This window comes from Semicossyphus pulcher, unplaced genomic scaffold, assembly GCF_022749685.1.
Source record: "Semicossyphus pulcher isolate SPU_LCO1_2020_fin unplaced genomic scaffold, fSemPul1.0.p SCAF_10, whole genome shotgun sequence".
Taxonomy (NCBI): Eukaryota; Metazoa; Chordata; class Actinopteri; order Labriformes; family Labridae; genus Semicossyphus; species Semicossyphus pulcher.
In genome coordinates, this window is record NW_027211604.1 from 3983576 (window position 1) to 4008434 (window position 24859).

Below are 24859 nucleotides of genomic sequence, written 5' to 3' on the forward strand. Positions count from 1 at the left end.
GTTTTTTGGTGACTGTCAGCTCAGATTTGTCTATTTTTTTCTTGAGATATTTACGGCCCCTTCTGTGCTCCATGCTGTGGACCGGCTGGGGAGGGAGGCAGTGGTGACGCCTGGCAGTGCGCACAGCAGAAAGAGACTGACTTTGAAAGGGGCAGGCAGAGTCTGCAGGCAGGAAACAGCCATTCAACAGAGCAGGGATCCAAAAACGCTGAATTTTAAAGTTGCAGTTACCTTAAAGAAAAAGGGGGAGTGTCGCTGGAGGAGCACAACACGCCTGAATTTCTATTCCAGGGGCCGCTGGACCAGGCTTTAGCGCATGTAGAGGGGAGGAGGGGGAGGAGGAGGAGGAGGAGGAGGGAGGTCGGAGGGGGGAGTGAGTGAGTACGTTTCACAGGATCCAGGCCTAGTAGTATTGCCGCTGGGACTCTCCTCATCCGCTTTCAAAAAATTGGAAATTAGCACATTTAGACGCTAAAATGAACGGGTTGAGGGTCACGTGTGCGGTGGCCGACACCGGAATGGTAAGATTCTCGCGACAGATCCCGTGTCATTTGGCGTTTTCTCCGTGATTTTGTTGTTTGATGCACATAGCCTGCATCTGTCGGAGGGAAGCCTGTGGAAGTGTGTGTGTTTGTGTGTGTCAGTGTGTGTGTAGGTGAACTTGTGTTGTGTCGTCGTCTCGTGTTACCTTTTAGCGTTTGTGTTTCTGGCTCGTGCAATTATGAAGCCACTGCAAGCCACGAACGGGGAGCGACACACAGACACACACACACATACACATGCAGTGGCACACACCTATAAGTCTACACACACACGCCCATGCACGCGCGCGCGCACGAACGGGTCCATTTTAATTCCAGCTCGTGGTTACAGCGCCGGCGTGTTTACGTCGCGTTGATTTTTATCATGACGCGGTTTGATAATCTCACTGGCTTCATTGTGGGCTCATACTGCATGTATGTGAGTTTACAGGCTGCTGACCTTATCATTCTTGATGTCATTTTCATCATATCGCGATAATTCTTCCTAAAAGGCTGGACTGTGAAGCTGCGGTGTTTGCGCAGAATCTCTCCCAGAAATGTCACATTAGGTCGATCCGCTCGTCGTCAGTGAGTCTGTTTACGATTTATTATCTCGTCATATGAAGGCGGATTGTTCTGTGCTTTATTACTGATGTGATGTATGAGCTGTGCCTTTCCTTGTACTCTTAAAAATATCTCATCACCGACTGCCTGGGGTAACTTTAGATGAGCTGCAGAGATGTCGGGGCAGTTTAGTGAATGAAAGAGGGACTGTAGAAACATGCTAAGCAAATACCATGGCTAAATGTAGCATGTCGTAGGAATATTATGGTCAGGATGAAAGAAAATATGAAACATTTCCACATAGTTTAACAAGTAATAGGTGACAGTCTTATGAAATAAAAGCAGGTGAATTATAATGAGCTTTGGTGCAAAGAAAAATTAGCACTTTATGTTTTAAAGTCATAAAAACTTTCATTTTGGATGTAAACTACACTCTGATCATTTTCTTCTCATGTTTCAGGGAGGAACCATGCCAGCATGAGTGGGCCGTACGCAGGCCCTGGCAGGGAGACTCATCAGTCCAGCTGCCCTTTGACCCCCGGCCGTGACCTCTCCGCCCACTCCAGCTCCTCCAGACGCCATGACCACAGGATTGGACTAACCATGTCTGCTGCCGCCTCCTCCCTCAAACATGCATCCATCTATGGGTTCACACAAAGGGACCACTCCTCCTCCTCCTCCTCTTCGTCCTCATACAGCCCGCTCAGGAGGCTACAACATCTCACCACCATGGTTAGCCAGCCTGACCTGGTGCTGCCGGTGAGGGAGCCAGAGAGGAGCTGGGAGTGGGGGATGAACAAGAAGGAGAGAGGGAAGGAGAAGCAGAGGGACTCCTGGGCTGATTGCACTAGCAGTGATTATCGTGGCACCCATAAAATAAGCAGGGAGGAGAGCTTTGGTAGCGCTTCTGATGGACAAAAACAACCCGTGGTCCAAACAGGAAGTAGAGACACACCTGCAGCCAATCAGAGCGACCCTACCGTCTCAGAGAAAAAGACTGAGGGTTGTTTCTCCGGCCCGCCGAGCCCGGCCTTCTCTTTGGATAGTAACAGCCCCTTCGCTAACGGCTTCCTCCACTTTGAATCCTCTTTGTTTGAGGATGACGATAACGATGGACAGGCCGTGTCACCTATGGGAGGTTTACAAGACAAGCACGAGAATACGGGGAATCTCCTTCAGTCCACACCTAAGGAGTTAAGTACAGACTCTAAGGATGTTACCCTGTCGTCAGCCAAGGTCGTCACCCGGTCCCAGTCATCAGGTCAGCGCAGGAGATACTGGGACGGCTCGGATGACGAGTGGGAAAGTGACACCGAGCTGTTGCTGCTTGATGATAGTCTCTCAAGGCCTTCAACGGCAAGTTTCACCCTCATTACCCAAAGTAATCTCGTCACAAATGGCTTTGCAGGTTTTCTTAGCTATAGGAAGGTCGCAGATGGATCAACATGCAGCTTTATTTCTGGAGTCGAGGCACAACACATTAAATTCTTTAAATAGCTCTCAGTGAAAGAAGATCAAGCTGGCTAGACAATATTTGTTATGATGCTAAAAAAACAACTTTCACACTGACCTGACATGTAGCTTTGTCGTTCACATATGGATGTTTCCCTCAAAAAGAAGCAAAGGAAAATGTCAGCCTGCTCTAAAGGTTTTCAAACGGCGTTCAGAGTTAAAGGCGAGAGGCATGGAGGGAAAGACGAGGGACAGGTGCACGCTGGTGTTGTGAAAAACACAGAAAGTGAGTTATTGTGGATTGGACCCTGATTTTGGCTCGCTCGTCTCCACGGTCAGCTGTGGCAGCTGCAGCAGCGACTGCTCTTGGACGCAGTTCAGTTTTCCACAATTTGCGCCAAAAATAAATCGCACTTTGTTGGAGTGATAACTGTCAAATCTGAACTCACAGACAAGGCACACATATGTCTAGTTTCAGTGTAAACTCAGTGTATACACCTTCTGAGGACATCATTATCTTTGATGTCTATTATAAATAAAGGTCAATAAAGCCACTTTAATATCGTAGGGAAAGAAACGCGACTTATACCCCCCAAACTTGAGAATAATCACATCTGTAAGTTTTCCTCGGTATCAAAGTCATCCAGTGATAGTTGTGTGTTTATCCATGGATGCTTTTCTAACAGCTTCTGCAAACAGCTAATTCAGCATCCTTTAACAGTGCCATTTTGCCAAAATAAAAAAAAATACAGGCCAAAAAAAGGTTGGCTACAAGTTGTAGCGCACCGCTAACAGACCGCATGGCACAATTATACTTTTCATTTTCATCCACCAAAGAATGATGAGAACTGTCGTCCTTAAATTAGTTTCATTATGGCCCCCACATAGGAGTGAGACAAACTGGCTGGAGTGCCGGCACGGATGCTAGGCTATATGCCGCTGCAGATAGGGTCAACTCCACACGTAATTTATCCACTTATAAGGACGTCTGGTCTTGTTGTATGCTATATTTGAATAATTCACCGCGTTTCACTTTTCAGTAAGAAAGCCTCTTTATTCGGCACTACTTTGTGTGCACCGCAATACATACGTGTTACTACGCCTGCAGCGTACGTGTCAGATCAGCTGTTTGCATCAGCGGTTTGTAGAAAAGACAACTAACACACGAAAATACAATATTATGGAAACGACAAAGTGCTGTTCACGGCGGGGACCACAGGACATTGTTTGTTTGTCCAGAGGACACGTGTATCTGCAGCCGCATTTAGCCTAGCATCCGTGCTGACCCTCCAGACGGTTTCTAAACACCAGGGCCGCGCTGACCGGCGTCCACTGTATGTAGTACACTTACTATTGATAAACATCTCATACAACACCACTTCAAACAAACCGAACTATCCCTTTAAAGTGTGTTGTGGTTGCCAGAAAAGGAAGACTCCTGCATCTCTCTGGGGGAACAAAAGATACAGCACGTGTCTACCATTAAAACCACACCTTGGTGTTTTCACATATCTGTGTTTGTGTGGATTAAACAAACAATATATAACATGTTAAATATAAAGCTTTATGAGTTTTTGTAGGCTGCTTTATGTCACTGTGAACCAGGCAAGGCTGGTAAATTACTTTGCTACATTTAATCTCTTGATGAGCTCATTTTAAAGCTTCTTTGTCACAGACTGAGGCTGCTGCCCACGACATTAATTCTCCTAACCCTCGCGATTTTATCAATGTACTTCAATATGTAGTGAAATCATCACTGCTCATAAGGACACAGTTTTCAGCACTGACTCTCTCCTCAGTTTAGTAGCATGTTCCATTTTGATGCCAGTTAAAGCTGTCAGATTTAACACAAAACTAGCCTTTACTGTACAGGTCATGTTTATACGGTTTATATTTAAGCAGCCTATTAAGAGCAAGAGAGTTATCCCCCGATCTAATCCCTTTGTGTGGCTTTAGCTGCCCTTTAGGAAGCGTTTAACTATAAATAAGCACCTCTACATGCTAGCTGTCCCACCTTTGCTTCCTGTTTGAATACAAGCTAAGCTAACCGTCTCTTGGCTGTAGCTTTACACTTGACGCACAGATATGAGATTTGTATTGACTTTCCCCTCTAACTCTCGGCAAGAAGGCAAAGAACCGGACAGAGTTACATCAAAGCAGCAGCCAGAATCAGCCCTCTGGCCAGCCATAACTCAGGCCTGCTCATGTACCCCGCCATACCCCTCATGCTGCTGCTGCTGTCAGCGGTTTGTTCCATTCACACAAAAGATATACTAGTCAGAAGTGCCACCACATTGGGATGTCTTTATACTTTGTTGTGGTGTTGTTGAACAAGAAAAGCTCAAATCAGACGACAGAAAACTCTCGCAGGGCAAACTGTCGGTCAGAAACTTTTGCAGTTTAATATGTAAGAAAGAATCTTGTTGAATATTACATTTTGACGAAGCACAGCAGATGATTTTACACGAACAACGTTTTGTCTTTGTCTTCTCTGTATGTTCCTTTTGTTGAGTTTTCTGTGCCCTTTACTCAAGTGAAGATTGTAGATGAAAAGCAAAGAGGAGCTAAACACTGAGGTTACAGCTAATAGCACTCAGCGGCGGCCTTTACTTAGCACTGACTGCAGGAAGAAATTAATATCTCTGAGCTTGGCTCCTACTCATTTGAAAAGTCAGTATTTCCACTATCTTTGACGTGTTCAGGTACAATACTATAGTTGGTTTACATTTTACTGCCACAGCTGTTGAAGTAAAGACCCAGAGAGGCCAATCAAACACGATCAGCAAAATACTCTCAAATACAAACCTGTCCTGTTTTCATATGTCTCATGGCAGTTTTTTTTTTCATGTTCTTGACAGCAGAACAACCTCAAGAAAAAGTCTTTGCCGCCTGTGAAGTTTTTAGAGGGTGAAGTTATTTGGGCAAAGTTCAACCGAAGACCGTGGTGGCCGTGTGAGGTGATCGTTGACCCCACACAGGGAATCTATCACAGAGTAAAAGGTGGGCCTGAAACTTTGTGGACTCCAAGACACATGGACGACTGCATTGTATATGGGTTGCTTTCAACTGTGTAATATGCTCTATTGTTTATTTTAGCCTCCTATTTATTGATTACCCCAGCTGGTAATAGAACCAATGGTGACAAACAACACATATGAAAACTGATAGATTGTTTGAGATAAAAAATTCAGGACATAATGTCAAATAATGCAGAAATAAAATTCACATTTCCTTTCAACTACTTATCATACTTTCAACCAATGGACTTCCACCCTCATGACTATTTATCCCTATTTAAAACCACTATATAAAGAACCTGCATCTACTTAAGTGTATGCTGACTTGATTGTATGTTTTCCCGTTGTAACAATGGATTTGTACAGTTTAAATATTGACACTATTGTCTTTCCCGGGATGGTCCTAATGTCTCAACAGGTTGAGGCAAATGCCACAAACTGCTGGTATTGTTTAAGTTTAATTTATACATTTAGGTAAAAATGTCAACCCTGTGAAATTCATGCTCAAAATTTGGACATTAGTATTAAACATTTGATTGTAGCTGTGTAGTAAGTCAGTGTTCTCGAACTTTTGGGCTCCCTTTGTTTAGTTGATGCACCCATGTACTTTGTAAATTGTGTTTCATGAACTTGAGGATGTCTTGTCGTCATAGAGCCCAGTGATCGCCCCTGTCGACTCTACCATGTCAGGACCTTTGGGGAACCTGTGGAGCTGACCTGGGTGGAGGACAAAGCAACTAACACTTTTCATGGAGGCTTTGAATTCGAACAACTCTGCCTACTGCGGCGGCGGGGGAAACAAAAGGAACAGAACTTCAAATACACTGTAATCACATTTTCAAGAATGATGGATTTCTTATTATTTGCCCTTATAAAAAGTTCTCAATCTTCACCATTTGTTTTGAACACCATTAAACAGCTTCTTTTCCCGTTAGTGATGTTTGTTTATCTGTTGCAGATTGCGAAGCGTTTCCAGAATTCTTGGAAATCCAGTGTGGCAGAAGCTGAATCTGTTCTCCAAGAGAGACCCAAAATGACTTCCTCCAATTTTTTATCCTTGGATGAAACCTTCCATGAAAACTCTAAACCAGAGATTGTGAACAAGGCCAATCCAACTTTTCCTTCCTCCCCTTCCCCTACCTTTCCTGAGACATCGCACTTGACCAATGGATCCGTTTCATCCCCAGTAACTCCAGCCAAGCCAAGCACTTTAAGAAAATCTCCTGGCAAGAAGAAACCAACTAAATTGTCAAAGGAGAAGAGTAAACACACAATAAAGACTTTGCGTAATAGCCCTGACCAACCCGATAGAGACAATGGAGAGTGCCCATATTCTGACCTCGACTCAGTCCCTAAGATTTTGTGTCCGAAAGCACTTGAGCGTCAGCCTAAGCTTGTTCCACCTCAGCCCACTGTTAGTGTTGTCAAAGAAGCGAAGAAGCAGCCAGAAATTCAGAGTGGTCTTTGGTTCAGCAAATCAGGCAAAGACAGACGACCCAAAACATCCAGTCCAATGCCAGACCGCACCCTCTTTAGTAAGGTGCCCTGTAAGAAAAAGAGCTCGTCTGTTGTCAGTAAAAAGACACTGGTTCCTAGTGCCTCTGCCTCCAATGGTGGGCAGACTGACCAGCCAGGGTTGACAGACAAACCGAAAACTCTGGCACCTCCTGAAACAAATCTGCCATCTGAAGAATCAGGATACTTGAAGTGCAAAAACACACTGGTTGCTAATAGGCCTTTTGGTTCAACTGGCAGTCTTGCTGACCAGTCAGGATCATCAGAAAAGCAAAAGTCCTTGGTCTCTGTTGAGACCGGTGTGCCATCTAAGTGTGGACATTCAAAGGGAAGTAAGACCGTTAGTAACACAACTGATACTGTGACTGGCACAGCGTCTGACCAGGGTAGCTCAAGTGTTAAAAAGGCCTTAGAGCCCAGCACGACGGTCAGTTCCAATGACCAATCCAGGCTTTCAGAGAGTGTAAAGAGTATCAGTCAAACTGAACATTGTGACAACACGACTAATAAAAAGGTCTATGCAATTGACAAAAATTCTGACCAAGCAGAGGAGGAAGAAAGCAACAAGACGCCAGCGTCCAGTCTAAATAATAACACTACTGACCCATTGGCAAGGCTAGAAAAGCATGCAAGCCTGGTCTCTAAGTGTAGGCTTCCCTTTGTCAAATTAATACGCAAGGACATAAAGGGTAAGAGGTTCTTAAACTCCAGTTTAACCGTAAGTCCCACTGACGACCTTGGATGTACAAAGAATGAAAAAACACCACATACTAAGGTGACTGAAATTGCCTCTCAACAATCAGATTACGTGGATGGCAAGACGAGTGTCTCAACTCTTGAGACAAGCAGTCCAGAGTCAGTAAAGGTCTCAGTTAAGAAGGTAAAAGCGAGTACTGGGAGTGGTATTCTTAGACTTTCGTCAGATTCTTCACAAGGGGCAGCTGATGTTGCTTCCAATGTGGCAAGTGTTTCTAATGACTTAGGTAGCCCAGGAGCAGAGAGGATACTGGTTTCAAATATAAGCCCAAATAATAAGACATACTCATCATCTAACCAATCAGACCAGTCAGATAAGAAGACTTCTGCTTCCAATGTTACAAGCATGTCCTCTGACCCTTTAAGTAGCTCAAAGAAAAAGATTACGTCCATCTCTAGTATTGTTTTTCATACAACTTCTCTGCCTTCCCATCGGCAGGGAAATGTAGTATCTAGGAATGCTCCAGTGCCTGATGGCCCGTCTTCTGAGAAATCCAAGAAAGTTGTCCAGAAATCAAAGCAGGTTCCAGATAAAGTGAATAAAATCGTACTAAATGAGCAGCCTGCCCACCTCCCAGCCAGCAGCCGTCTGATGACCAGAGCCCTAAAGGCCATGCAGGAGGTGGAGAAGAAGAAGCGTGAAAAAGCCCAAAAAGAGGCAGGCCAGAAAGAACCCTTAAATACACACAAAAAATCTGAGGACCTCGTGAGCCAATCTGGACGTAACTCCGCTTGGAATCCTGTTTCCAAGCTAAAATCTCATGGTAATGACAAGAGCGAGTTCGAGCAGGACACTTTATCTAGCTGTGATACTCCCTCTTTGAAGTCGTCTGATTCAGTTGACTTTGAAGTCAAAAGTGAAGATGAAGATCTCTCAATATCCTCAACTCCGCCAATGGATTTCATACCCCTTACTTCTAAGGTAAAGACCAAGAAGGAAGATCTGTCTTCTGGCATGGGCTCTCCATCCTCACCATTCTCTTTTATGAATGCCTTCAAAAACGTGGAGGATGTATCCTTCCAGTCCCTAACAAATGACGGGGGTGGTAAACCCATTTCTTTCAAAGCAGACACAAACTACAAGTTCAGCACTTTTCTCATGATGTTAAAGGACTTGCATGACACTAGAGAGCGAGAGGGGACGCCATTGGAACTGGAAATTGGGCCACCAAGTGCACATGTCAAGGAGGAACCCTCAGTGATGCCTGGGGAAGCTACACCTGCAGGCCAAGATCAACAACTTGTCGATACCAGTTCAAATTCAAGCCCAGACAAAATTGAAGTTATGCATAATAACAACACATGTCGGACATCCAAGAGACCCTATAATAGAAGGGGCGTCTCCACTGGGTTGAGAAAGAAAGCCAACCGCAAAGTGCCTTGCCGCCCTGCCAGGTCTGGACCTGGTTTCCCAGGACTGGAGTCCTTGCCATCGATGGACTCTTCATCAGGAGTCGACTGTTCATCAAGAGTCCAGTCTCTGTTGGGCTTTAAGACGAGCGGTTGGGAGAACCAAGATGGAGTTCATGAAGGAGTAGTTGGGGAGAAGGCGGAGGAAAGGTGGAGCGGACTACATGAGAATCTACAGAATATGGTGCCTTTGGAGCAGAGGGGATGCAACACTACACTGGGTTTGGAACAACCCAATGGCCTTGTTACAGACTGCACTGAGACCAACACAAGCTTGATGCACAATGCAGGAGAAGGAGACAAGCCTCCAAGAGGTAAGTAGAGTCTAGTTTCGAGGGAGATGCGTAGGGCAAGGTTTGGGACTAGGTTTGGCCTGCTGATTTGGCCTGGTGAACAAAAAAGTAAACAAAGGCATTCTTTCTCTTCTTTGTCATTCCTCAGGCAAGCTCTAAAACAATTTCATGATGCATATCTTTTTTGGTTCATCGTGACATACACTCCTAGAGGACATTATTATCAGTGTTCAGATAATTAAAATCCATTAATCTGTTTAGGGATCACAGAAAGAAGAGCCTCCTTATAACTCCAGTGCCAATTGGCCAAATTACAGAATGTGGTTCCTGTTAACATGGAGCAGATTTAGTTTTTGTCTTGATATAGACGTGGAATTGTGGAACATATGGAGTCATATTTTGGCAATGTGACGTTCAAACACCTAAATCATTGAAAGCCATGAGTTTTGATAACCTCACTGATTGCTTGTGATTACTGGTGATTGGTTTTGTAAGAGATTCCCAAATGGTATTTGTCGCTTCCATCTGAGGATCTGAGGACGGATACTACACTGTAAGATACTCTAAAGTTAGTTGACGGAGGGCTGTGTAGACATTGGAAGACATTTTTCTTGCATATCTTTTCCAGCACATAAACGAATACGAAAACCAAGCAAGAGGCTGATTGAGTGGACGGAAGAATACGATCAGATTTTCTCCACACGGAAGAAAACCAAAAAGCCTCTCCAGTTCATTGGAAAGGTAAAAATCACACAAAGTAAGATCTGTTGTAACTTTATAATTACTGTTTATGTAAGCATCCAATATCGATTTTTTTACGGTCAGTCGTGAATCCTTTGTCAAAGATTGACAATAAAATCAAGTCCTTTCTTCTCTCAGGTCACTCAGCCGATTACCTCCGAGTCTGAACTCCCAGGATTGGACAAGGACCCACATGACCACCCATCCTTGAACTTACTTCCTGAAATACAGACGCCGCCTCCAGAGGAAATTACTGCAACCACACCATCTGAACTACAAATTCCCAGTACGGAAAACACATCTTCCCAAGATGCACCGGTGCTTTCCATCGACACACTAACCCCTCCTCCTGAAGCTGACCCTTCACTGTCAGAAGGCCTCGTCAAAGACAACGGTAGGTGTTTGAGTAGGTGTCTTGTGTGATTGGTGAAGACACAACAGCGGTGATTAGGTTGGACGCTGATGTTGGGCGATAAGGCCTGGCTTGAAGTCAGTGTTTCAGTCAGCCCAAAGGTGTTGGATGAAGCTGAGGTCAGGGAAATGTACAGGCCAGTCAGGTTCTCTCACAACAAACTGGGAAAGCATTTTGTTGTGGTCGTTTGTGCACAGAGATTGACATGTTGAAACAGGAAATGTTTCGGTGGTCAACGTTTCGGTGGTCAAGTGCTTTCCAACCTAGGGGTCACAAGAGTAATCTGAGAGGTCATGACATGCTCAACAGTTCTGTTCGACAGATCTTTAATTTTGGACTTTTGTGTGGCTGATTTTGTTCAATATTCGGCCTTTTTGGGCTTTGGATAGTTATTCAATTGAAACCATCAGAGAAGTTTGATCTTGGATGGAACTGCTCGTAAAAAACTTCCCACCAAGAAACTTTTTTTATAGGAGGTCTTAAGCCAAAAAGATTGGAAACAAATGATGACATATGCAACAACTTGGTCTTGTCATGTGACATTTACAGCAATCGCTCCTGTGTTGGGGAAGAAGCGGAAGAGGAAACCCACTCAGAAGATCCTGGAGTACTGTCTGGAGGCAGAGGCCTCAACGGTCCCCAAGAAGAAGGTACACCAAGGACATGTTGTGTTGTTCATAACAGGTCAAACACAAACCCTCAGTGAAGAAGAGGTTAATGTTGAAGAACCACAATATTTAGGACCAGCAGAGGGTTTATTTTGGTTCCTCTTCAGGCTGACCACCATGTTCTTAGAAAGTTTCAGGGAAAAGTTTTTAAGCACGTTTTATAGTTTTTCGTGTTTCTTGTCGCAGGTTAAAACACTAAAGAACATTTCAAGTTCTGCTGCTCCACAATCAGGTCAGTGAACCACCTTACATAAGTGCATATTACACTATAGTGCATTTTAAAATACTAATATACCTTGTGTTTTTCATTTGCCTCTGCCAACCAGACACTGGACCACCCTCTTTCAAAGCAAAGACTAAGCAGCTAACGGCATCCAGCTCCACTCTGACAACCACAGAGACGTCCACCTGTACGCCAACGCCCTCCATTCAGACAGATCCTCCTCCCAGTCCTCCTGCTCCCTCAACTCCAGTACCCGCCCAACCTGAACCTGCCCAGGTGGAGTCACCATCTGCAGACGATGAAGCTCCTCAAACAGAAGACTATAAAGATCAAGAGGTCAAGAAGGACACGGCAGAGTCAGAGGTCAGCCATCGAGCCGTTCTGGTTACGTTCCTTGTATGTAGGAGTCATTTAAGTCATTTAGGGAAATCCGTACGGTAATTGTGGAAAACTGAGTTCGAGACCGTTGATTCTGCGATGCGTCTTTGACCCTAAAATGATTCTTCCTGTCTCCTAAGGGGGAACTGTCCAGCTTGGATCACAGCTTCTCCTCCATGAAGGACGACTTGTTGCTGTGTGACGACCCACTTTTATCCTCGAGGAAGATCATCGGCGACCGAGGAGGCCCCGCCTCCATGAAGGAGAACATATGTCAGGTGAGTCCCCCCCCCTACATTTCATTTTGATCTTGTTTTTACTGACGGTTTGTTTTGATCTTGTTTTTACTGATGGTTTGTTTTGATCTTGTTTTTACTGACGGTTTGTTTTGATCTTGTTTTTACTGATGGTTTGTTTTGATCTTGTTTGGTTGGTTACACTTTCAGTCGTCACTTTGTGTGTCATGTTTACCAAGTCTGTCTTGTGCTGTTGATTGTGTGTGTGGAAAAGGAGGCTGACTCACTCACTGTAAACCAAATCTACCTACAGGTACAAATAAAGTAACCCAACCTGACATGAAGGAGACACATTTTCCCCAAAGCAGCAGCAGAGACAGACACAGTAACTTAATTCTAAGTAATAATAATAATAAATAATTAAAATAGTACTGTCTTGGGGAGGCTATCAGCACCACAACCAGCTGTAGTTCATACCATTGTGTACAGACCCTCACAGTGTGTCACAGACAGGAATAATAGCAGCACATTAATGATTTAGAAGTCATCGGCACAACGAGGATCTGAGTTTGTGCAGACTGATTCTTTTCTTGTGCTGAGATGTTTCCAGAGTTAAAGATGCTCTAAAGATACCTCAGCTGTCTTTGCAGTGCCTCCTCAGCACTGTCGAAATGTTGACTTTGCTCTTTAAATTAGAGGATATTTTTAATGTCCTAAAATCCAACACAACAAAACACATGGACATAGTTCCTCTCCATTCAAAACATCCAAACAACACAAGGACACCTATTTTATTTTATTTTTTCTCTATTTAATGTGATGATTATTAAACAATTAAAAAAACTCAGTTTCGAGAATAATTTGGTTTCAAAAGTGGTTTAACAGCACCCCGAGTACATTTTGTTTTAGTCAGTGGATCCCCCATGAAAATCCTACAATAACACCTACACAATTTCCTACACAAGAAATGGAAACCTTACACACAGAACCACCTTTACAGCTACTTTACAGCCCTTGTACTATACTGTGTATATTAAAGTAGGCTGTGTTTTGTGTCCCAGGTGTGTGAGAAGACGGGGGAGCTGCTGCTCTGTGAGGGTCAGTGCTGTGGAGCCTTTCACCTCGCCTGCATCTCTCTGGCCGAGGCCCCCAAAGGGAAGTTTGTCTGTCCGGAGTGCAAATCAAGTACGTCTTTGTTTAAACTATGCCACATCTATATCTACATATAAATCAATGGCACATGTTATTAGGGCCAAAAATCTGTTGAAGTTTGATACTTAAGGTACCATGATAATACTCTTTTCCTCCCAGGTATCCACACCTGCTTCGTGTGTAAGAAGCGCAGTGAGGACGTGCGGCGCTGCATGATTCCTGTGTGTGGGAAGTTTTACCACGGGGAGTGCATCGCCAGCTTCGCCCCGACTGCTCCTGTGAACCGAGGCTTCCGCTGCTCGATCCACGTCTGTCTCACCTGCTTCATCGCCAACCCCAACAGCTCGTCCGTCTCTAAAGGTAATCGAGAGGACAAACAGATCATTCATGTAACTTGTGTTCGAGCTCTGACATTCTCTTGTGTGTCTGTAGGTCGTCTGGTCCGGTGTGTGCGCTGCCCGGTAGCCTACCATGCTACAGACCTCTGCATGGCAGCCGGCTGCGTCGTCCTCTCCAACAACAGCATCATCTGTCCGAACCACTTCACCCCTCGCCGCGGCGTCAAGAACCACGAACACGTCAACGTCAGCTGGTGCTTCGTCTGCACAGAAGGTACGGCTTTAAGAACATGTGGAGGAGTTTAAGCCCGACTTGGCCTGATTTATTAAAGCTTCAGCCCCGCTGAACAGCTAATATACTGTTAGCATTAATCTGGTCCAATTCTAGTACTTTAAAGGACAAGTTCTGCAACATGTATACTCACTTTTGTACTGATAGTTAAAGGAGATTTATATCAGTCTCCGGTCCGTTTGATAAATAAAAAGCTACAGCCAGGAGCCGGCTAACTTAGCTTAGCAGTAGCAGGACTCAGTTGCTAAACAACCTTTGAATGCTAGGCTAATTTTCTGGTCCCTATCACGAATAAATTGGTACATTTTGCTACAACTTTCTAACTACTCAGCGTAAGAGATGTTGGTAGGCAGATTTTCAAGCGGCTCTAGTTGTTTGCCTCTGTTTCCAGTCTATGTGCAAAGCTAAGCTAACTGGCTATAGCCTCATATCTCCTGTACAGTCAAGATACTGATATACATTTTCTTATGTAACTCTCCTTAAAAACAGGAAACTTTTTTTAGTCTAAATACTTCTTAAAGAGACATAAACTATTTTATAAAACGACACTGTTCCTCCTCCCGTGCTGCAGGGGGCAGTCTGCTCTGCTGTGAGTCCTGTCCTGCTGCGTTCCATCGGGAGTGTCTGAACATGGAGATGCCAAAAGGCAGCTGGTTCTGCAACGACTGCAAGGCCGGGAAGAAACCTCGCTTTAAGGACATCCTCTGGGTGAAGGTCGGCCGGTACAGGTCAGTGGGAAGCTGGAGACACTGTTCCTCTCCTATCTCTCATAAAGATACCGCCGTGGCTAAAATTGTTGGCCCAGTTTCTTTCTGTATTTTGTGGCCTGTATCCCTACAGCAATTATTGAATAGATCACCATGAAGCGCCATCATCAGGTCACATACAGTACTTTAGTTTATCGTCGAATTCCTGTAAAACAAATCCGATTTTTGTTGCTATTTCTACACGCTAAATCATTACATTTAAAAAGACACACTTCTTCTGACAACAAGGAAATGCACAATCTCATCCTTGTAAAATTGGGCAATTTACCTCACAAAATCACTGCCAAGAAATGAAGTATTTTCAAACTTTTCCAAACCTTCAACATTGTCCCAAATCTGGCAGAAACAGATGTATATACAATAAAAGACACTTCTTATTAAATGGTAAATCCACCACAGCTGAGCACCTCTTTTCCTTTTGTGTTTCTCTACGTAGGTGGTGGCCAGCGGAGGTCAGCCATCCCAAAACCATCCCAGAGAACATCCAGAGGATGAGGCACGATGTCGGGGAGTTTCCCGTTCACTTCTTCGGCTCCAACGACTACCTGTGGACGTACCAGGCGCGGGTCTTCCCTTATATGGACGTGGACGCCAACAGCAAGGAGAAGATGGGGAAAGGTGTCGATGCCACCTACAAGAAAGGTATGAATGCCTTCACAGATCCTAAAGGGAAAGTCGTCATTTGGAGTTTTTAGCAGATTTTTTGATGTAGTTGGTTTGGTCTTCAGATTGATGACGTTGTATTGCTGACTTGTTGATGTCCCTCCTCAGCTCTGGAGGAGGCGGCTGTACGATTCCGTGAGCTGCAGGCGGAGAAGGAGCTTCGGCAGCTACAAGAGGACAGAAAGAACGACAGGAAGCCTCCTCCATACAAACATATAAAGGTCAGGGAGACGACTTAATGTCTCTATTAAACCCAAAAGGCTTCATCCTCAAGGTTTCTTCAAACTGCATGCTTTGTCTGTTTTTGTTTTGGTACCTACGTAAATGTGTTTGGTAAAATTCCACCTTTGTGACTCTTTCAGGTGAATCGACCAATAGGAAAGGTCCAGATCGTTACGGCCGACCTGTCAGAGATCCCGCGCTGTAACTGTAAGGCGACAGACGAAAGCCCGTGTGGGATGGACTCCGAGTGCATCAACCGCATGCTGCTGTACGAGTGTCACCCGCAGGTACAGAGAAAACCCCGTAACACTCAGAAGATGTGACGTTTTGTAGATTTACATTCAGTGATGTTTGATCGCATTGTAAAATAATGAGACTAGATTTATAATACCGTTTGGGAAAGTATAATCTGTACAACTTGAAGTAAAAAAGGAGAACAGGTGGACGTTTTGAACTTCCTGGTCCCCTTTGTTACCATAAACTAATCCCAACCCCGGGAAGATTAACTTACAAAGCAACTGCAACATGATCAATAATATTATGTTTCTTAAAATTTAAGACCTGCTGCAGTGTCCTAACGTTAAGCAAGTGTCCAACTATCTCGTCACAGTGACAGTAGCTCGTGTTTGTTGCTTCGTATTTGGTGCTGAAAAGAGTGCAACTATTGGCTGTTGGCTCACGACATTGAACTCCCAATATTTGCATAAGCTAAGACTAAAGACAAGACAGACCGACCTCAGACAGCTCTGACTTTGAACTGTGGGAGGAAGCCGGAGTACCCGGAGAGAACCTGCATGAACATGCAAACTCCACACAGAAAGGCCCAGCACGTCCAAACCTGGAACCTTATTGCTCTGAGGCGACAGCGCTAACCACTTCACTGACATATTGGCCCCTTTAAAGATGATTTGGGAACTTGTTAGCTTAACACATAACTATCAGCAGTTATGGAGCAACACTCTGGAGCCCGTCTGATAAATTAAGACCAAAGTTCACTCATTTTAACTCTGTTTTTGGTCTCCACCAACTCCAAAGGGGTTTCAAGTTGACTCTCATGCTGCGGGAAACGTTAAGCTAGCAGCGTACCTTTTCTTTGTAATTTTGGTATTTGCAGGAAGTGTACACTCGGTTTTTAGAGCAGTCTATCTACAAGTTATGTCGCAATTATGAGGTGAGCCAGAACAGATCATAACACACAACCGATAATTTACCTCTTTATTATGGTCATTGCTCCCTCTGCCCTGGTGAAACAGAGAGCACTGTGATGCAGCGTAAGTATCCCTGCCACGATAAACAAATCAAATATTTCCTGTATTGTAAAAATGTCTCTCTGATGTTGCAGGTTTGCCCGGCAGGTGAGCGCTGCCTCAACCAGGCGTTCACAAAGCGCCAGTACAGCCAGGTGGAGATCTTCAGGACACTGTCTCGAGGCTGGGGGCTCCGCTGTGTCCACGATATCAAGAAGGTAAACACACTGCTGTCGTTTGAAGAACTGTAACACTGCTACTGTCTGTCTTACTCTTCAGTGGGACTGGAGGAGATTAAAATAATGGATGTTTTGCTCTCAGGGTCAGTTTGTGAGCGAGTACGTCGGGGAGATGATTGACGAGGAGGAGTGCAGGTCCAGGATCAGACACGCTCAGGAGAACGACATCTGTAACTTCTACATGCTGACGCTGGACAAGGTCAGACTCAGAGAGTGTCTGAGCTTTTAATCGTGCCGACTGTGTCCTAGTTTGCTACAACATGTGCTACGACTGAAAACACTACATCTTTTCAGCAGTGAAAACAAAGTACGATCTTTTATACATGTTCGGCCCTGATTTTAACACACACAAATCTTGCTTAGCTACGAGTTGCCGCCATTTTTTAGGGGTAGCGAGGCCGTCAGTCACTTCCTGTTATATCTCTACCAAAAAATAACACTTTCTGTACACTGCCTGTGCTAGTTGTAGGACAACTAAACAATGTCGTCTAAAAAATACGTATGAATCTGCGTTAAAGACGTGTTTGTGCATCTGTGTGTAGGATCGAATCATCGACGCGGGGCCGAAGGGGAACGAGGCTCGCTTCATGAACCACTGCTGTCAGCCCAACTGTGAGACGCAGAAGTGGACGGTGAGCGGAGACACCCGGGTGGGACTGTTCGCTCTCATCGACGTCGCTGCAGGTACGCTGCTTTTTAAGACTTCAAAATAAAAGACACCGCTGTGATCGAGTGGTTTGTTCAACTAAATCTTTAGCTGCTAACGCTAAATGTACTTTTAAAGAGTTATTGGTGACTGGATATGTTCCTTTTGTCTACACTGAATCTGAAGTGATCCCTGTCTCGTGCACGTTGAATTTAAATGATAGAAAACCAAATCTAAACTCCTTTTTCTGTGCAAAAAGGCACTTTGAAGCAGCTTCCTGTCCAAACACTTGACCTCTGACCTTAGCTGAAGCTAAAATGAGGCTTAATAAGTCTGAATTAGTCAAATCAAGGGTGTATCATCCAAAGTTGCAGCCCCTATTCACCTGTTTGTGCGCATCTGTTCAGGCACAGAGCTCACCTTCAACTACAACCTGGAGTGTTTGGGGAACGGGAAGACGGTCTGTAAATGTGGGGCACCAAACTGCAGCGGCTTCCTGGGCGTCAGGCCAAAGGTGAGCGGAGTAACACAAATGAAAGACTAGTTTGATATGTGGTTAAACGTGAACAAAAGTCACATTAAAACCTCTCTCCTCTCTCGAACCAGAACAACCCTCCGTCTGAAGACAAAGGCCGTAAGCTGAGGAGGCGGGGAAAGAGGAAGAAGAAGGCGGTGGTGACCAAAGAACGAGAGGACGAGTGTTTCAGCTGCGGAGACGGAGGACAGATGGTTTCCTGTAAGAGACCCGGCTGCCCCAAAGTTTACCACGCCGACTGTCTCAACCTCACCAAGAGGCCTGCAGGTCAGTCGCTCTATGAACACAATAACACGCCTTTTATTTTGATAAATATGTGCAGTCATTTCCTGTGTGTCTGGGAGTTGCTGGAAACAAACATAGGGAATATTAAAGTAACTCCTGCAATGGCTTTGTCTAACATGGATGTCTAGCAGTCGGAGAGAGGGAGAGAGAGAGAGAGAGAGAGAGAGAGAGAGAGAGAGAGAGAGAGAGAGAGAGTGGTAAAACACTTACAGCTGTGCCTTTTAATGTGCATCTCAACACAGAGAATAACCTTGATTAATAAGACATTAGGAGTGTTTGTTGTCAATGAAGGAGGTGAATAAAAGAGACGAGGCTGGTAAGGAAGGAAAACAACCACATTGATGTGTTATCATGAGACACTGGGTTAAACTGGGTTAAATTACAGCAAGGTAAGAAGACACAGGCAGGTAGAGTCGATGCAGATAGACACCGGCACACTTCAGTGGGTCTTAAGATGATTTTTTTTAATTGTACCAGAATATACATGTTGTTTTTTCTTAAAATTCTTCCTTTTACTTTATTTTCCCAGATTAATATTGAAAACATTTCTGTTATTCATTTCTAAAAAATAGAACGTTTTTGTTCCACAACCTGATGGGAGAAATAAGCGGCTGGTTAATGGAGGAAAGTGTTAGGTGGCGCTTATGCTCCTGTAAGTTGTTGTTGTCGTAGTTAATAGAGCGCCAATCAAATCTGAAACGGTGGGAAAATAAAGAAACATGTTTGGAAAACGACATTTATCTCTTCTGTTGAGATCAATGACTGTATATAGAGATGGACGACGTCTCCATCTCCTCTCACAGCTGCCATCTTGCGCTGGTTTTGGAGCCAGAGTCTGGGCAGTAGAGATGGGCTGGTGGAGCCGGGGTACAAACGACTTCCGCTAACCAAAACACACGTTTAACTTACCGGCACGTCGGCGTGTTTAACAGCAGAACAGCTTCTTGGACAGTTCAATGACTGTAGTGTTAGTGTTAGCTACGTCTCCTCTCGCCGTTCCTCCTCTACTCTGCTACTCGGGAACAGAACGCTGCAGGAGCCCGATTTGTCAACAGAGCTGTCAATCATGAGGTCACGCCCCCTTTTTACAGCATCAAATAACTAATTAAAAGTAAACTTGTCAGAAAAATGAACACTGTGACATAAATCAGCATGATAAGAACTAACTATAACGACAGAAACCATGTTTGAGAAAAATGTATTTGACGTGTATTTTGATTTTATAGTTTGACTCATGTCCCATCTGTTAACATGGAGGAGGCGGGCTTTATGAGCTATACTGCAGCCAGTCAGCAGGGGGCGATAGAGAGAGTTTGGCTTCACTTTTAGGGAGCTGTCATGTCGGGCATCTTTTTATACAGTCTGTGGTTGAGATCTACCGACATTTTTTGTCTCTTCAGTGACATTTAAGTGACAAGTTTTGTGTACATTGTGATTAAATTAGTAAGTCTTTTTCCTTTGTATTTTTGCTTCTAATTGTAAAACCTTTTTCCAACCAAATTTCTGTGTTTCCACACAAATGTTATATAGAAATAGAAAATGTGCCTCCAGTTGCTTCTGAACTTTCAGTGACGGTCTTGTCTGTATGTTCATCGTAGGTCGTTGGGAGTGTCCGTGGCACCAGTGTGACGTATGTGGAAAGGATGCGGCCTCCTTCTGCGAGATGTGTCCCAGCTCCTACTGCGCCCAGCACCGCGAAGGCCTCCTCTTCATCTCCAAGCTGGACGGGAAACTCTGCTGCAGCGAACACGACCCCTGTGGGCCTGAACCGCTGGAGCCAGGGGAGATCCGGGAGTACACACCCCAACCCAGAGCCCTGACCTCTGGCCTGGGCATGGCCGTCATCCCCCCGACTGCTTCTAAGGCTACAACCAGTCTGACCCCGACCAGCAGGAGGAGCCAGGAGATCAGCGCCGGCGCTGGCAGGAGTGCCTCCGAGTCCCCTCCTGCTTTTTCCATCCCGGTACCCATCACTATCCCTGTCGCTGCACCTCCCAGCTCGCCTCCTCCCAGCAGCTCCGATCCTCCCAGCAGCCCGCATGTGTTCGACCTCCCGCACTACTCCCCTATCTCTTCTTATGAGGAGGAGAGGGATGTGTTAGATGAGGAGGAGGAGGAGGAAGAGGAGGAGGAGGAGGAGCTGCTGGAGGAAGTGGAGGAAGAGGATGATTCAGAGGAAGAGGGGGAGGTGGGGAGTCAGAAATCAGATCATAACGAGGAGGACGGAGAGGAGGTGATGGATGAGGAGGGGCTGGAATACCTGGAGATCAAAGATGACGAGGAGGAGGAGGAGGAAGAGGATGATGAGGAGGACGAGGAAGATGAGGAGGAGGAGGACGACGAGGAAGAGGAGGAGGAAGAAGAGGAGGAAGAAGAAGAGGAGTGACACGGTGGATTATTCTTTTTAATCAGATAACAGAAGTAGCCCAGTCCGTCACTGTTTGTATCCCATGAGCAGGTGGATTTACGGAGGCCTTTTTAGGACAAAACTAAATCAAACATAAATAAATTAAGTTCATATATAAATAAATAAACAACATAAATACTGTATAGAGTCATATTTACATAGACAGATGTTATTTCTTTAGTATTTATTTAGTTTTGTCCTAGTCATTCCTCCCTGACCTCGCTGCAGAAAACGGTTCATGACGCAGTGACTTTGCACACACTGGAGCTGACTGCACCTTTCTATCTGAGCTCTAACAAAGAAGAAACATCTGAAACTGAACATTCTTCACTCTGACATACTTATTTTGACCAGTGACACCTGCTGGTTTGTTTTGCCGTTTCTTTCAGTACAATTTCGGGTGTCAAAAGCTGATCTGTAAAAGCTTCACGTGGTCCCGGAGACGGTGTGTGTTTTTATTCTACGAAAGAGACTACACTGTAGCTCCCTGTGGAGGCGTGGTGAACTCTTTGGACTACAACAAGCAGGAAATGACTTCAACTTGGAGGCATTTGAATCATCACATCTTTGCCGGTGTGGGTACAAAAGAACGAGAAAATACATTTATTTATATTTAAAAAAAACAGTTGTAAGCTCTTTGTCTACGGAAGCCCTGAGCGGACACGCATGCATACTTTTTATTTCCTCTGTTTTCCCGTGATAACGAGTGATTTCTTATTTATCTCCTTATGACGAGATAACAACGCTGCACCGCCGTAACGTCAGATGATCATAAAACCCCCAGATGTGCAAAAGCACCAATCAAACACAGAAACAGGCTTAAAGGGCCAGCCCACCAATTTTCAACCTCAGTCCTATCATGCTGTTATGGGGAGCTAATGCCATTATGGTAGAAAAAAATGCAATCTGGCTCTGTGCCTTTGGAGGACGCTATCCGCCTCTCCAATGGGCCTTTGAAAACCTGTTTTACGTCCTCTGGCGGAGGCCAGGAAGCTCACTAAACTACACTTCCTCAATCTAGGACGCCCGCCTCCGATGTCATGTCTCGTTCAGAATCCTCAGGTTTGAAATGTAGACTGCTATTCTCATGGTATTTCAGATTCTGTCCCGCTCTGAGCCGTCGCCTGCTGCGAAACTGTAGTATTTCACTCCAGCGTCTCTCGCTGGGCCGTTCCTTTCAGAGGCAGGGGCGCAATGCATGCTGGGTGTTGTAGGAATGCAGAATGGGCGATACCATGAGCTGTTTGTACAACTTTCTCCACAGCTATGGCGCCAATTTAAAATATTTATGATTCTATCGATTACAGAGAACACCAGCTTTGACTGACAGGGGCTTTTTCCAGGAGCCTTTAACCTTTAACCTCATCAGTGTGGGTGATGGCAGCATGGCATGTCCCGCTCTGTAACATCACAGTGACCAGCCTGTTGTGTTTTCTAGATCGACAGAAAATTATCCAGTCATCACGAGAAAACGGCTTTGTTGTCCCGAGAGATAAATAAGTCGAGATCTCAAGAAAACAGAAAATTGAGGAACAGAGGAAATAAAATAAATAATTTTAAATGAATGACGTGGCAAAAATGCAATGGAAACAGACTCGCCAATTTAATCAGGATGTACATAAAGCATGTCACTTAAATGTCGCTGAAGAGACAAAACATGTCGGCAGATCTCAACTGAAGAGATAAGTACGGAAGCCCTGAGCGGACATGCATGCATACAGTTTATTTACTGTGTTTTCCCGTTTTAACGAGTCATTTCCAGTTGTTTTCTTGAGATCTCAACGGGATAATTTTCCGCGGATCTAGAAAACAGAAGAACCGGCTGGTCACTGTGATGTTACAGATCACAGCTAAGCCTGTTTCTATGTTTGTTTTGTTCTTTTGCAGCTCTGGAGATACGAGTTATGATCCTCTCACGTTACAGTGATGCAGCGTCGAGAGAAAACAACCTGAAATTACTCGTTAGCACGGGAAAACAGAGTAAATAAAATGTATGGATGTATGTCCGCTTAGGGCTTCCGTAGTTGTCCGGTTTTTTTTTTTTGCCTCAAATGAAACGCAACAAACTCTTACTGGACTGCAGTTTCACCGTTTGGTCAGTGGACTTTGGGTTACTTTTTCGAGTATCATTCAACGATGTATAATGAGGATTTCATGGGCATGGGAGTTGTTGCTTCCACTTACTCTCCGGTTCCTCTCACAGCATTAAACGGTGCTTCAACAGCTGAGTGCTTCATGATCGGACCATCTGCAAAAATGTGAAAGTGCCAGATAATCGGCTGCCTGGTGTAGCCTCTCCACGATCTCGCATGAAAACTGCCACTGCAACTTTGTGGTCGTTGTTTCAATGGAAAGAAATCTTTGTTTTTGTTGGACGGCATCTTAAATTCGACCGGTTCATGCCAAAAAAGGAATCTAAAACAGGCAAGGATTCTGTACTAGTCTAAGAGTAGTCAAAGGAAAGTGAGAGCAAACATTATGAGACACTACATCTTGCAGGTTATTTGCTTGGACTGCAGGTTTCACAGACTGACACTAATGTCCTCCGTCATCTCTTACTGTTGTAACGTGGAACGAAAAAGTCTTGCCTCTTGGTCGCTGGTTTTCTGAACGCAGAGATCGCACTAAGTTTGCTCTGTAGTCGTTATTTATAAACTGTTCTGTGACGCACAAACGATGACGAGGAAGAGTCAGGGTGTTAGCTCCGCGTCTCCTCCTCATCCTGACTCTCCATCCAGGGAAGATCAGATGCGAGACGCTTGAGGCGACGGACTCTCTGCCATGATGCTTGCACTTCAGTATGTGTTCTTGCCACACGTGTTTCGCTCCGTCTTCAAGCTTAATATTGTCTGTGTGTTATCTGCCAATGCCTTAGAGTGTATTTCTTTGGAGATGTTTTTAAGGAATGGTTTGGCGCCTGTGAGAGCCAAGTGTCCCTACTAATGCCTTTTTACAAGCAATGTTTCATTCCAGTGTAATTATGACCTGTTAGATCTCAACCACTGACCTGTTAAAACAACCGCTATATAAATATATAAGAAAAGAAGTTATGAAATAATCTTTGTACCGGCCTCGTTATTTATAATGGTCCAACATAGAGCTAACATGAAACCATATATCTGTGGGTCGCCAAAAATGTAAGCGATAATTATTATTGCTTTCTTTGATTTTAGCATATTTTTAATTATTCTGATGACGGGATGTATTTATTTTCAAATCCTAAAACTACGTGGCTTTTTATTTATTAGATAAACACACAATCCAACATCCAAGATCGAGCGAGCATAAATGCAATATTTTTCCAACCAACATTCATATATATATATAGTAAGAAAATTAGGGATGCACGATATTGGATTTTTTGCCGATATTTTACAACTCATTTAGCCGATTACCGATACCGATATTTGCAGAGATCATCAACTCTCTTCTGTATTGGAATTAGCGTACAGTATAATGGTGATATTCTTATCACATTTGTTACAACGGTCGGGGTGACGGGTCTTGAGATGGTTAATCAAGTTTGTAGTGTTGAAAGACTTTGCCTTGGCTCCTCCTCGCATCACCGAAGCTGAGCAGTCATTGCAAATAGCAGTTTTGCTTTCTATTTCGGACACTTTGAAAAACTTCCACACCACGGACATTTTGGCTTCTAACTCTCTCATGCTGCAGGTAGACACACGTGACGTCATCACGCTGCGCCGCGAAGGTCTTCTTTGCGCCGGGGACATTGCGCCGAGGTCGGGTATTTAATCAAGTATGCAGCAGCCAATTATTTTATCGGTTAATTATATCGGCGTGTTGGCCGATATCCGATGACGTGCCGATAATATTGTGCATCCCTAAAGAAAACAGTGTTAAAAACAGCCTTTATCAGAAT

The 24859-nt window shown here is 44.5% G+C and overlaps 2 protein-coding genes across 2 annotated transcripts; both read left to right on the top strand.

Moving 5' to 3' along the window:
• The first annotated feature begins 397 nt into the window (after positions 1–397).
• LOC138599775 (uncharacterized) lies at positions 398–8274 on the top strand. The gene is made up of 6 exons (XM_069671535.1): positions 398–521; positions 1546–2441; positions 5396–5537; positions 6208–6380; positions 6513–8134; positions 8265–8274. Exons 2-6 carry the CDS (start codon positions 1563–1565, stop codon positions 8272–8274), a joined length of 2826 nt encoding a protein of 941 aa, XP_069527636.1. The 5' UTR covers positions 398–521; positions 1546–1562.
• A 77-nt stretch (positions 8275–8351) lies between these two features.
• nsd1b (nuclear receptor binding SET domain protein 1b) lies at positions 8352–24308 on the top strand. Its single transcript, XM_069668247.1, has 20 exons — positions 8352–9549; positions 10157–10269; positions 10408–10663; positions 11231–11331; positions 11536–11581; positions 11676–11935; positions 12091–12228; positions 13248–13371; positions 13498–13698; positions 13771–13950; positions 14540–14696; positions 15172–15377; positions 15507–15619; positions 15761–15907; positions 16963–17085; positions 17189–17305; positions 17649–17790; positions 18160–18266; positions 18359–18554; positions 20171–24308. Exons 1-20 carry the CDS (start codon positions 8418–8420, stop codon positions 20956–20958), a joined length of 4647 nt encoding a protein of 1548 aa, XP_069524348.1. The 5' UTR covers positions 8352–8417; the 3' UTR covers positions 20959–24308.
• Positions 24309–24859: the final 551 nt, after the last annotated feature.